At 41.6% G+C, this 13,873-nt stretch overlaps 1 protein-coding gene across 1 annotated transcript; it reads right to left on the bottom strand.

Moving 5' to 3' along the window:
* Window positions 1–11,513: 11,513 nt before the first annotated feature.
* Window positions 11,514–12,842, bottom strand: LOC138001434 (uncharacterized protein F54H12.2-like). Its single transcript, XM_068848062.1, has one exon. It carries the CDS (start codon window positions 12,840–12,842, stop codon window positions 11,514–11,516), a length of 1,329 nt encoding a protein of 442 aa, XP_068704163.1.
* Between the last annotated feature and the right edge of the window lie 1,031 nt (window positions 12,843–13,873).

Below are 13,873 nucleotides of genomic sequence, written 5' to 3'. Positions count from 1 at the left end.
GACTCTAATATTTCTGATATCAATCAGTCTAACTGCTGTCCAGTACCTAGAAGTAGAAACTCTGTCTTATCATAGTTCAATAACAACCGATCGTTTATCATCCAGTTTCTCAAGTCCGCGATACTGTCACGCATAGCATGTACCTCTTCTTCAGTGTCATCTGGGGTGTTAGGACTAAACGCTAGGTACAGTTGCGTGTCATCGGCAAAACAATGGATACTAGGAAGGTGGCGTCCATTTATCTTAAATAGCTTGCTAGTGTAAACCGTAAAGAAAAGCGGGCGTAGACAGGAGCCCTGTGAGATGCCTTGTTTGAGTGGAAAGATGCCCGATATGCCACCATTAACTCTCACACGGTGCGTTCTATCAGACAAGTTAGATGCAAACTAGTCAAGTGCATTTCCACTCTCACCAAACCTCAATCTCAGCCTTTCATGCCACATGGTGTCAAACGCTGCGCTAAGATCCAGTAGGATCAGAAGGGTGGCCTTCTATCCGTCTATATTCATTAAGATGTCGTTTTTAACTTTAAGCAGCGCAGACACAGTACTGTGATGTTTCTTATACGCCGACTGGAGCACAAAATGAACATGAACCATCGTGTGGTCCATCAGCTGGTCAGCGGCGGCTCTTTCAGATAATTTGGAAACATAAAGCAGGTTATTAACGGGCCGGAAGTTCTTATAAGCAATGTCCAAACCACATCTCTCTGCAAATTGCCCTGATTCAAAGGATAACTTGATCATCGATGCGAGCACCGGTGACACAACATCGAGGACCTGAAGAACCACAGAAGTAGGCATTGGATCTAATCAGCAAGATTTTACAGCTGCCCTACGTACCACCTCAGCAAGCTGGTCCCGGGACAATAACTTGAATTTAGAGAGCATTGAGCAGGCAGGGGATTCAGATTGAACTGCGCAACTGCATTCATAAACGGCGCATGCGTTTGGTCCGATCCCAGTCTGCTTCGTGATGTGCACCTCGGTAGGTTGACGTCTGACTTGATGGAGCTTCAACTCTGCTCCACGTCCACTTCCACAGTTTCAAAATATGTTTCCAGCTGGAATAAATGGCTTTGGTGGGCTATGTCCAAAACCGGCGTCCCAGTTGTTCCGGCGCATCCGCTCCACGTGGCTCTTTTTGTAACTGAACTTTGCATATCCGCCATGGAGAGGGGAACGGGCATTTCCGTGCTCGAGGCTGCCGTGTATTCGATCTGATGGGGTCATCAGATTGCTTCAGATTGCATTGCTTCAGACCATCCTATCGTTAAGTCATGTCTCGAGGGCGCCAGACGTAAGCTTGTCCATTCAGTCCAACCTAAAGAACCCCTTAGTTTGGAGCTCGTAGCAAGGCTACGCGATGAGTATAATGACAGTGCTTCAGGACATAGTTCTGTTTTGCGACAACGAGCCTACGTACATTTCCAAGAACAAACATGATCAATATCGAGAGGGTCCCACGATCTTATTAGCTAAATCAGGCAAATGTCCAGTATCGATTACTGCGAGGTTGCTCAAGTGCTTCGAAGAGTCCAGCTCGAACAGCCCTCTCATGAGACGCAAAGTTAGGTCATGCGTCACTAGGCATTTCGTCGTCTAGGGTTCGAAAGGAGTTTAACAGTCATATCAAGCCCTTTGTTGAGGATCTCGATAAATTCAGCATGCATAGCTTGAAGTCCGAAGCAGCCTCAAACCTGGTTGTCACAAGAGAAAATGAGGGGACAGAGAAGGAGGCTCCCGGTCCAGCCCTTGGGATATGTCAAGTCCACGAAAGTTATTTTTAGACGAGCGGAAGTCTTCCGAGACGTCCGCATGCAGGCCAACCTCGGTCCGATGTTTGAAAGAAAATATATATTCATCAGCCTTCCATGTGCGCCATCATTTTCTCTTTTCACTAAGAACCTGAGAGCGAAGCAAGACTGCATGCGGACGTCTCGGAAGACAGACTTCCCCTAGAACAAAGACTTCCGCTCGTCTAAAAATAACTTTCGTGGACATAACATATCCCGGCCAACGCCTTGAGCCTCCCTCTCTGTCCCCTCATTTTTTCTTGGTTGTCAGTAGTCCTGTTCCGAGACTCCCTCTTACCCCGCAATGAAAATGGGCCTGGAACGCGGGAAAAGAGAATTACTGTGTTATTTGCAGTGTCATGAAAGAGAAATCTAAATTATGCCTCGTCACGACCAAACAAGGAGAAAAAACCCCGAAATTTATTGTCGAATAAATGTAACGACTGAGAGAAGATCGCAATAAATCGATGCAAAGGCTGAACTAGTAAATATAGCATAGAACTTCACTAAGCGACAAAACAGCTCGGAGTCAGAATTTCATATTATCTGCAGCACTTTACCTCTAGCAATGAGTTTCAGAAGGAAAGTGCTGTTAAGTAGCAACAATAAAAGCAAGGTTGACACACGCTTTTAAGTAGCATTTTTCATCCTTATTAATTAATATTCACGAACAAATTTTGACCAGAAAAAAATCGTGACAATTAACGTCCGAATAATCGATGTTTGACTGTGCATATATATGTATAAATTTAATAGGAACATTCATCATTGTGTTATCAACACAAACTGATATGTAAAGAAACAAATAGTCCAGGTTGTGATTCAATTTCCTCAAGAAAAAATGAGGGGACAGAGAGGGAGGCTCAAGGCGTTGGCCGGGATATGTTATGTCCACGAAAGTTATTTTTAGACGAGCGGAAGTCTTTGTTCTAGGGGAAGTCTGTCTTCCGAGACGTCCGCATGCAGTCTTGCTTCGCTCTCAGGTTCTTAGTGAAAAGAGAAAATGATGGCGCACGTGGAAGGCTGATGAATATATATTTTCTTTCAAACATCGGACCGAGGTTGGCCTGCATGCGGACGTCTCGGAAGACTTCCGCTCGTCTAAAAATAACTTTCGTGGACTTGACATATCCCAAGGGCTGGACCGGGAGCCTCCTTCTCTGTCCCCTCATTTTCTCTTGATTTCCTTTAACTTTTTATCTAACTTTATCAGGAATATATTAATAATGCTCAGTTTTTCTGTCATGCAATCGTCTTTTAGTTTTACCGATACAAAAATCATTGCAGTCTCAACAGGCACCTCTACATAAGACCTTAGCCATTTGGCCACGGCCCTAAGTCTGTCCTTGTAAGGAAAGAAAGACTTAATGCGACGAGTGCTGTGAAAAATTATTCTAAGGAAAAATTAAAAGTCTGAGTAAATTACTCTACTCTAATTACTCAAAAAAAAATTACTGTGTTTGTCACTAGTGTTTGTGTATTATTTCTGATAAAACTGAGAGTATTTACGACCTTTTTTTACCTGACTGTTTTATATTGGGTATCCAAACAATTTGTCCCCGATTTTGAAAAAAATTGGTAGGCCTAAACTCCTGAAACAATCACAGTTTCAATAATTACTGTGCAACTCAAATATATTTTCACTGGATCAGTGCAATTATCACATAACTAGATCGACAGAAATAATGAACAATAAATAATGAACAATAAACAAGAGTTTCTAGCAGGAGATTTATTAGTCTTCGTTGAGCGCTTCACATCCACGACCTACAGCATATTTGTAAGTTTCAAGGAGTCTCGGGAGAGCAATTAAAAACACCTTCCAAACATTTTTCCGTGAAAATAAGACCTGTTCACCTTAGCTGTGTGCATCATTCAGCAAGAAAACAGCATTTTAGAGCTTTTTCTTATGCAAAAGGAATAGCAATTTAAGATCTGAAAATGGTGTATTTTCCCAAAATATTGAACAGAATGTTTTGGCTAAAAATTGAGGTTACAGTTAAAAGGACCTTCTTAACAATGTCCGAAACACTAGTAACCCACTGCAGAGCACAGTTACGCCCTTTCTGAGATAAAATAGGCTGATTTAGCAACAGAACGGGAACGTCAGTGGCGACGGCGCGCGCAGAAAAAACACCAATGAAAATTCAGAATAGAATAGACTCCACTCTTTTCTTCTCTATTCTAAATTCTCATTGGTAGTTTTGCTGCGCGCGACGTCGCCACTGACGTTCCCGTTTTGTTGCTAAATCAGCCTAATGGTAATGCTAGATGGCACGCTTTTTATTGCATCTCTTCAATAATTCACTTTAAATACTAAATTCTTGCAGAATTGTTGCAAAATATCATTCACTTTTTTTCTAAATCAAATAAAATTAACTGCCACATATTGAAATATGGCAGCTGCAAAGAAATTACCCACTACTCTACTAAAATTACCCGAAAAGGACACATGTCGCAGAAATTCTGCAGCTCCTGTCAAGCACACATGCCTCAAAAATTATGCGGCCCCTGTCAAGCACACATGCTGGAGAAATTCTGTGGCCCCTGGCAAGCACACATGCTGCAGAAATTCTGGGTCCCATGCCAAGCTCACGTGCCGCCGAAATTCTGTGGCCCCTGTCGAGCACGCATGCCGCAGACATTTTGCGGTCCCTGACGCACACATGCCTTAAAAATTCTGCGGCCCCTGGCAAGTGTACAAACCGTAGAAATGGATCATATTGGGTTCCTGAGTACCCGAGGCCGATCAAAACAAACGGAGTCCGAATACAGAACCCGGATCCTACAATAACTAACGGACTCCGTAATATTAGCAAGGGTTAAGTGGACCCCGTTTCAAGTAGTACCCCGAAGGTGGATTTGAAAAGAGAAACACTCGGCGCCCGATATTCTCACTCGAGCTCCTTATTGAACGAAGGCTTCCCCCTCTTCCCTTGTAAACAAACGGACTCCGAAACCAAACATCACAGCGGATGAAAGATCGGCCCCGAAATCGGCTGCGTTTAAACGTTTTCACTATCTCTGTTTTTTCTCCGTTTTATCGTTAGTCTTTTGTCTTTTTGTTTTTTAAAAGATATGCAACAAAGGAGGGTGAAATGTGAGACAAAATTATTTCTAAAATTTGGTTTTATCAACGGAGTTGATAATGAAAATTGGCCACCGTACTGAGATTCTAAAAGCTGAAGTTTCGAGCGTTCGGTGGCCAATTTATATTACCAACTCCGTTGATAAAACCAAATTTCTGTATAGTACTTCCCCACCGACGCTACAACCACAGTTTCTTTGGAAACTACCCCTCCAAAATTATTTCTAATCTGGTCATTACCTCACACCTTTGTTTTCCTCTAAAACTAATAAGGTAAGGGGTCTTAAGGGATGTAGTAATATATTGCGCCTTTACTTTCCTCGTTTCGATATTAATGCTTTTTTGGTATTCATATCTTCTCGAATAATTCTTAAATTACTCGTGAAACTTAACTGATCCAATTTTTCGCGTCGGAAAGACTGAAAAAAGAATTTCTCCTGATTTGCATTGGCCTTTATCACTTTCAGGATCACATTTCCCCTCTATTTGTGCGCTTTTATAAATGCTTGCTATGACGCCTAAGAAACTACTTGCACGCCAGGGCAGCCTATATTTAGTGTTCCTTCACGATTCATTAACAAACAAACAAATCTAGCAAACTGAAAGTGTACAAAAAGTGTACCAACAAACATCTTTTATTAAAATTATTGTTGAACTATAAAAAGTATGAAAAAGTACCACTGCTGTCATCATTACCTTTAATATAATTTTATTGCTCACACTCAGTTGTTCAATAATTCCTCTTTTGATTTTTTGACTCATTTAAGAAAAGTTATGCGCTTCAGATCCTGGCCACCATATGAAAGAGAGGCTGGAGTTTCTGCATTTCTTATGTAGATCTCAGATTAGTTAGCATTGCGGCAACGCAGTAACCCACTTTCGATATATGAAAATTCAGTCTCATTGAAACAAAAGGCATCACTGTGAGGCTCCAGGGAATAAATTAACTCATACAAATCCATGCATTGATTCCCCTAAGCCTTGTAATCATGTGTATAAAAGTGAGGTCTGTATCATAGCAAGCTTCACTCCAACTTCACTGCCATGTAATAGCCAGGTTACCGATTATACCACTGTAAAATGGCCTATTAACTGTTTTGTTTTCTAAGGTCCATCTGTTGTAAAACCGCGTCATTGCGGGAAGTACACAGTAAGGAACTTTCTTGTTTCCCATCATAAACAGCCTTAAAAAAAAACAAATTCGCATCTATAGAGAGTTTAAGCAGGACATTTTCGGCAAACAGTAGACAGTTGTGTGTCACAAAAGCATGCTAATTCACTCTTCGACTTGTCTCACTCAATATATCTAGTTAACAGACTAAAGAAGCTTAAACGTCTTGCTTAATCTCTCTTAGTCTTCTCCTACATTGTTTATTTTCTCTCTCGTCACATTTACCACTGACAGACAACGAAGTATAGAATGGGCCTTTTGCAACAGTTTGTCACATGACCTCTTTTACATAGTCTTACAGGAGTCTGCTGATCTCATGCCAATTCTGGTTTTTTTTTTTAACCTTTCAAACTGCTTTTAAAGCTTTGAATCGAGATTTAAAGTCTTAAAATTTCCACATTTGCTCTCACTTAATTGACCCTTGGTAACATTAAGAATCTGAGCTCCGTTTTTGACGCTTAATTATGGAAAATTAACCTGGAGAACAAAAGCTTTTCGTTCATAAACGATAGTATGGAATTTTCAAGTATTTTACTGATCATGAAATCTTTACCTTAAAGGTGGTTTCTCTCTCAAAGTTTGTATTCTGAGTAGGTCAAACATGACCTCTACATTTCTGGAATTTATAAAGCTTCAAGCTCACCAACTATCAGTCATGTGACCAGTCTGTTGCAAATGGCGCTAGGCCACTCATCCGAGTACTGAAGAAATGCTATTTATATACTCAGTGGGACTTTATTCATTTAATTCACTGTTGTTTTCAAAGTGATTATTTCAATTATGCTACGCCGAATGTGACAAAATATCAAGAAACCAAGAAGGCTACGGCGACGAAAACGTTACTTCAAACTATTAGCTTGAGCTATCCTAAGTGCTAAGTGTTTCAAGGCGTTTCCATCTTGTTTATGTTGTATAAGATAGGCGAAGTATTCGATAACCAAAATCGTACCAACGGATTTGAAAAAAAGAGAAAGAACAAAAGATTCACTGTTTGTTGTCCATGTTGTCGTCAAAACCCGAAAATTGGTCATTTTGTGTTTTGATGAGTACGAGAGAGAAATACCTTACAAAAATGCGTGCCGCACGTGCAGCATGATAATTTCTTCCTCTTTTAGGGCCTGTTTAATTTATAAGAGGCGAGCCAGCCCTGTTAGACGGGCTGGCCCGGTAAAAGGAATGAAGTGTTTATATGGACGATATCAGACAGGTTTACCGGGATGAATTTTAGGAATTTGTTTACGTGTCTTGTAACCGTCAAAGTCACGCATGGGAGTAGTTGTATGGGATCATTCAGACCAGATTTGACAGGTAGTCATCAAATGACGTCATCGATCAAAAGACAAAAGAAGGGGGCGTGCATAAATTAGGGGCATGTTGGGGCATGACGCAATGTGTCGGTTTTAACCCTAACACGTGAAAGAAGGGGGCGTGCATAAATTAGGGGCAAGTTGGGGCATGACGCAATGTCGGTTGTAACCTAACCCTAACACCTGAAACAACACGTGCATCCCAGGTCGTCGCATAAATTAGGGTTAGGTTAATGAGATGCTAGTCACCAACGTACATGAAGGTTTCTTTTATTGAGAAAGTAAGCGAGATGTGTTTGCTGTGCCTGTGTTCTGTTTCCACCCAGCCATCCGGGTGGTAACGCAAATATATAGCGAAAAGAACAATGGGAAAGACAGGGAGCCAATGAGGTCAAGGTGATGTCATCACAGGCCAATGAGGCACCGCTGACGTCAGTATACATTAACTTTCTGGGCTTGGGGTCACGTACCTACAAAGTGAAGTGAGAACCCTATTGTTTTGAAGCGAGTCAAACAGAATTTTAAAACACATACACAAAAGGCTTTACACGCCTGGACAAGTCCACAAACGCTTTGTTCTTTTTTAAACTAAATTTGCATAGAGGCGATCGAAGCGTGAAGAAGGAAGAATATAGAAGAAAAAAAGTTGTTTTGTGTGGAAAAGAGGAGCATTCTAAACTCTTTCACGCTTTTTGAACAAACGTGAACTCCGTTGTTACAACCTTTTTTAAGGAAAGTTTTTCAACCTCGCGCTTGAATGAAACACGGGTAAATGCAATCTTTTTTATGTAAGAATACACAAAGACATCCTTCAGTGCACAGACACAAAGAAAGCCTACTCAACAGATTTGAATAAAACCTTTTCTGAAAACGCTTGAAAACAACCTTTGGATTTTGAGAGGCGTTTTATACTGTGGTATGGTGAAGCGGGAGTTGGTTTCATATCGTATTTCAAAATACTTTTCACAATATTTGACGCAGTGAGCAAACAACAATATACATTTCAAACGCTTTATTAAAAGATACTCTAGTGACAAGTTGATATAAAATGATTGTTCTTCGACTATTTGACTATCGTAACCTTAAAACAAACATGTTGCGTTGCGCTTAAATAAATACTGTGACTCTGATAATGCAGTTCTGTTCAGACGTACAGAATATGAAACATTCGAGACCGGACTAACTCGAACGAATTTTATTTGCAGAAGGCTATCGTTAAGTCAATAAAAACACATCAACAAACGTTTCAAACGTTTTACTGAATTAACAGAGAACGCTTATCACAATGTGATATTTGCGAGAGATAGTTCTCTTTAAACAAACCTTAATCCGAAAAAAAGTTGTTTTGAAAACGCACCCTATGTACAACAAAGATTATAGTTGTTAAGTCAATAAATACACACCAACAAACATTTCAAGCGTTTTACTGAATTAACAGAGAACGCTTATCACAATGTGATATTTGTGAGAGTAGTTCTCTTTGTAATTCACTTGCATTCGCTGCATCATTAGTGTTCTATTATGCATGCACTGTTTCAACGCTTTTTGAGCGAAAATATATCACACACGCGCAAATAAGAGAAGAAAAAATGTTGTAATTCACTTGCATTCGCTGCATCATTAGTGTTCTATTATGCATGCACTATTTCAACGCGTTTAGAGCAACAATAAATAACACGCGTAAATGAGAGATGAAAAAAATGTAATTCACTTGCATTCGCTGCATCATAGTGTTCTATTATGCGTGCACTATTTTAATGCGTTTAGAGCAACAATAAATAACACACGTGTAAATGAGAGATGAAAAAAAAAAATGTAATTCACTGGAGTACACTGTATCATTATTGTTCAGTAAGGTTCCCACTTTGTATTACTCCTTAATCGGGCAACCATAGGTGTTCTCGCCCTGTAGGACCTTTTAATAACTCTCTTCTCCGTGGAATCTGGGGGCGTTTCAAAGATCCAGGGATCTGTGTCCTTTTCGATAGGAGAAGGTGGTGTTTCTATCCTGACAGGAATTTTGGATGGACCAACGGGTGTGGTTGGAAGTTTCCTGTGTGCTGTCTTTTTGGGTTGTACCTCGGATATCGTTGGAGAATGGTTTGGAGTGGGCGCATTTGGAGTTGTTGTCGCTGTCCCTACAGGTTTCGTCTTCGTTTCGCTCTTCATTTGTTTTGACAAACCTTGGTACCGTTGTAATAGTTGATCCAATAAGGCCACTTTTTGATCTGCGGGCAAAGTAGAATCCGTGATATGTTTCATGTCTTGATCCAAGCGCGTCAAGGTCGTGAGTTGCGGAGGTGAGGTTAAGCGATGTTCTGTCTCAAGGCTTTGCAATAAATGCTCTGGAACCAACATCATCTTTTGTACGTGTTTCATTTTAGCACTTTACCCAATAAATCCAAAGCGAACGGTGCAATCAAAGAGGCGAGAGCTGGCAGGAATCCTCCTTGCTGATTGAGAACTTCTTTTTTCTTCTTCAGACTAGGTGTCTTGCGAGTCAAATACAGGAGTTTCGACTTGTGTGGTTTCAAGCGTTTAAATGATGAACTTGGAACCATAATGTTCCCTTTAAGTAGATTAAGGGCGACTTCACTGATGGCTTCTATTTGTCCCTTACTAGCGTGAGATATCATCTCTTTCCGCTGTTTCCCTCTGCTTGTAAAACAAGTGCAGAGAAACGGTAAATGTTGATTGACTTTGGAAGCCTTGACGAGTTCTTGTTTTCTTCTCTCGGTAGCTTTTGAAATCTTTCTAGAACGCAAAGTCATGTCACCACCACTTTGATTGTTTACTGTCTCCTCGCGGTGCAACAATTGCAAAGCCATGGCGTTAAATGAAATCTACCGGAAAGGGTTCATCGGTTTTATAGATTTTCTTATCAACGTAAACAATGGGATATGAATGTGACTCTGGGAAGATCCTTGTTCGCAATCGTTGAATGTCCGGGGTTCGTGGATGTAAATCCATCATTAAGTATCCAAATGGTTGTGATGTAGCGTCTTGAAAACTCTCCCACACAAACGGAACGCGCCCAGAAAACGCCTGTTGTGCCAGTGTCCTCAACCCCAAAGTATCTCGAGGATTGTTAAAAGCAATGATGTAATGAGCATTAAGAGAAATGCTCCGGGAAAACTTTCCTGGGGGGAAAAGGTTTTGTGTCAAATAAATGCAGGTGACGTCACAATGATGGGACACTTTGGTGAACAAATCCAAAATGCGCTCGTCATCGCTACAGTTTCTCATGAGGTCATCTAACACGAGCAGACCAGGACGATGAGGGGGTGGAAATAAGGCGGGAATGTCGTCGGGAATACCCTCCATAAACGTGACTTCCTTTACCAATTCCTTAAAACAATCTTGCCATTGACCGTAGCAATACACGATCTTGCGAATGGGGCGTTCAAATAAACAATCTGCGTGTTGAAGTATTTGGCGCGTAAATGTTGTTTTTCCGCATTGGCTGGGGCCAGAAATGATAATACTGCTGGGGCACTTGAATTGAGACATGTTCACAAGACGAAGCTTCAACGATTTGTGTACACGAGATAGAATTCCCACCCCTTTTACTAGCAAATACACACAAAAACAGCAACATTTTGTTTACTTTTCAACATGATTTTATTGCTTATGGACACAGCGAAATGACTTACAACCTTGTTGAAAGCAATCATTAACTTGACGATACATGACTGAATTAAAATAAGCGTGTACACTCCGTTCAACTTGTGCATCGTTCCACTGAGAATCATATCGTTTAAATTTAGCTTGAACAGTGTTCATATCAACATTCCGTGCTCGCCGAATGAGATAAAACAGACAATAATCTCCACAAACATCCGAGTTCAGTCCTTGCAGTGGTTTGTCGTTATAATAGGTAACTTCCCGTAGAATGTAGGTATCCATGTTGTAAGTTTCAGGAGGAAATCCGTAGCTGTCAAAGAATTCACTTTCACGAGGCGATTCAAAGTACATAGCCACCCAATGTGTCCCAGGTTGGTCATGAGGGTCCGTATTCGCGATGAGTCCGGCTGGGTAGGTGTTGATGACAGGTAGCCTATCCCTTGGAAATACGCCTTGCATCAGAGGTGCTAACACAGGGTCAGAAAGACAGGCTTGCCATAGTTCTTGGGTCGTATGCATGACGATGAACTAAGAGCCTTGTGTCAAATCGTAGACCACGCGACGATTGCGATCAATTTCCAACTGATTCTGAAATTCTGCGTACACAATTAAATTCAGAACTGAGTTCGTCTGAGTTCCAAATTTCAGGTACAGGTTCACGTTACCCGTTCGATGAGGTATCAGATGATCGGGATGTCCACTTCCTGCCGGTGTCAAATCAAAACGGAACAAACCGTATCCGTTCTCCCAATCCACTCTATCAATGTCAATCCCGTGCCCACAATTCATGTCTCCACTTCCTGAAAACAGCGTGTTGTAACCATCGATCTTTTTTCCACCCGTCAGATCCAGCGCAGAATAAGGCATTTCTTCTCCATTTACAGTCAGCCGAATGTCTTGCAGGTCAAACAGCTCAAAGTTGAAAGGATTTCTTGCAAGGTTTCCGTTGAAGGCATCGTTTCGCACGAGCCCAAAAATGATGCACTGAGGAATGAAACCGTGGAATAGATCTGTCTCAGTGTGATTTAAGACTCCTTGAGGGATGATCCTTGCCTGCGTAGGGGTTCTGGTTAGGGTATAGATGGCTGGTAGCGCTGCGCTCCCTTTGTGACCTTGCATGATCTGTACATGTTCTAGTTTCACACTGTCTGCAACACGCACTGTGCGTATGCGAAGCGTACTCGACATGACCTTTAGTTTGCAGTTGTTTGGAGTCTCCCCAGCCATGAGAACAAAAGCATCGTTGTTCAGATCCACTTTGACTTTGATCTCCAAACCGTCAAGCAACAACTTGTCAATATTAAACACGTCACAAAGAGGTACTCCGACCAACCCAACTTCTGCGCCGTTGTTAGTAAATGTGGCTCTTCTATTCAGACCCTCATTACTTTCTGCTGTATTATCTACTTCATTCATGTGTCCAGCAGTGTCTTTGTAATACAGAGCTTTGGTTAAGTACGATTTCTTGGCCTGTTCCGTAAAGTTCAATAAGGTCTTGATGTAAGCATTGTATGCTTGAGTGTCTGACTGTTCTGTTACCAGCGTTTCGTTGATCTTGATGGTAAACTGTTTGATGATGGAATGAAGGGCGTTGTTGACCAGAGTGTACTTCTTACCATCCCCTGTGGGCGATCCATCTTGTTTGGTAATCTTTACTACCAATCGCAGCTCTGTCTTGTTAATGTCAATGTAGTCAGCTAACGGTTTGATGACAAACTCGATGGGATTAGTTCCCGTTTGAACCGGTTCGTAATCGATCCATTTGCTGCTAACAATCGACACATCTGTCACAGGTACATCAAACAATTGTAAACTTGAATTCGCACCAGGGGCTGAGAGAGGGTGAGCTGATGCCATCTTTAATCAAAAATAGTCTTGAACGTTGAACGAGATGTTCTCCTTTTCTTGGTCTGTCCTTCACTGTGCCGCTTTGACGTATACGCGCGCTTATATACTCTTTTTCCTCGACCTTGCTGTGTAATGTCATCAATGACCCCTGTGAGTAAATTTTTTCCAGCAGCTTTCGCTCTTGTCTTGGCAGCTTTCTTTAAAGGTTGACCATTGATCACGTCTTGGACAAGTTGCATTCCCGTTTCCAATCCAGTATCGAGCATTCGTTTTCCCACTTTTTTTGCTGTTGTTTTGAGAAAGGGAGTTGCTGAACGGAACAAGGACCGAAACATTCCACCTAAGCCGTTGCCCCCTTGACCATAAGGGTGTGTTCCTCCGTAGATACTAATGTCTCCTCCTTTACCGTGCTGCCTATAGGGTACAACATGTCGTCCATATGGGTAATATCGGTGGTTCATAGGTAATAACATGTTGTTATAGAATATCACGACGCCGAAAATGCAGGGTCACGCGTACGGCTCCAGAAGCAAATGGTATCAATTGACCTGTGTCTCCCCTTATATTGATCGCCACGTATGAAAACACAGTTGTACGGAGTCTATGGTAGGAGGGCACCTTGACCTCTTCTGTGATCATGTTCCCGGGCTGACCACGAGGAACAAGCATCCGAAGTAAGTTCGCTTGAGCATCTCCCACTACTTGAGACTCGATTAAATCAGAATACACGTAGATGGTTTGAAAAGCGTCTCTCGAGAGCAATCCCCATACCAATTCGTCTTTTCTGACAAGTGTTGTCGTTGTCCTCGCAAGAAGGACGCTGTGATCATCATTCTGTTGGACAAAGCCTCCGATTTGGTACAGCTGAGGAATATTATACTGATGGTTTAAGTACCCCAAGGCGCGAGCTAATGTCTTTGGTAGAATCACATACCAACCGGCTGGTAACTTCAACTCAAAGTAATCTTGTGCTTTCTCGTAAATGTAAAAACACTCGTTTCCTTCCAGACTCGTAATGGTCTTGTCACTCTTCAAATAAA

This window comes from Montipora foliosa, chromosome 4, assembly GCF_036669935.1.
Source record: "Montipora foliosa isolate CH-2021 chromosome 4, ASM3666993v2, whole genome shotgun sequence".
Taxonomy (NCBI): domain Eukaryota; kingdom Metazoa; phylum Cnidaria; class Anthozoa; order Scleractinia; family Acroporidae; genus Montipora; species Montipora foliosa.
Note: the sequence above shows the minus strand (reverse complement) of the source record. Positions and strands in the feature narration are given on the sequence as shown.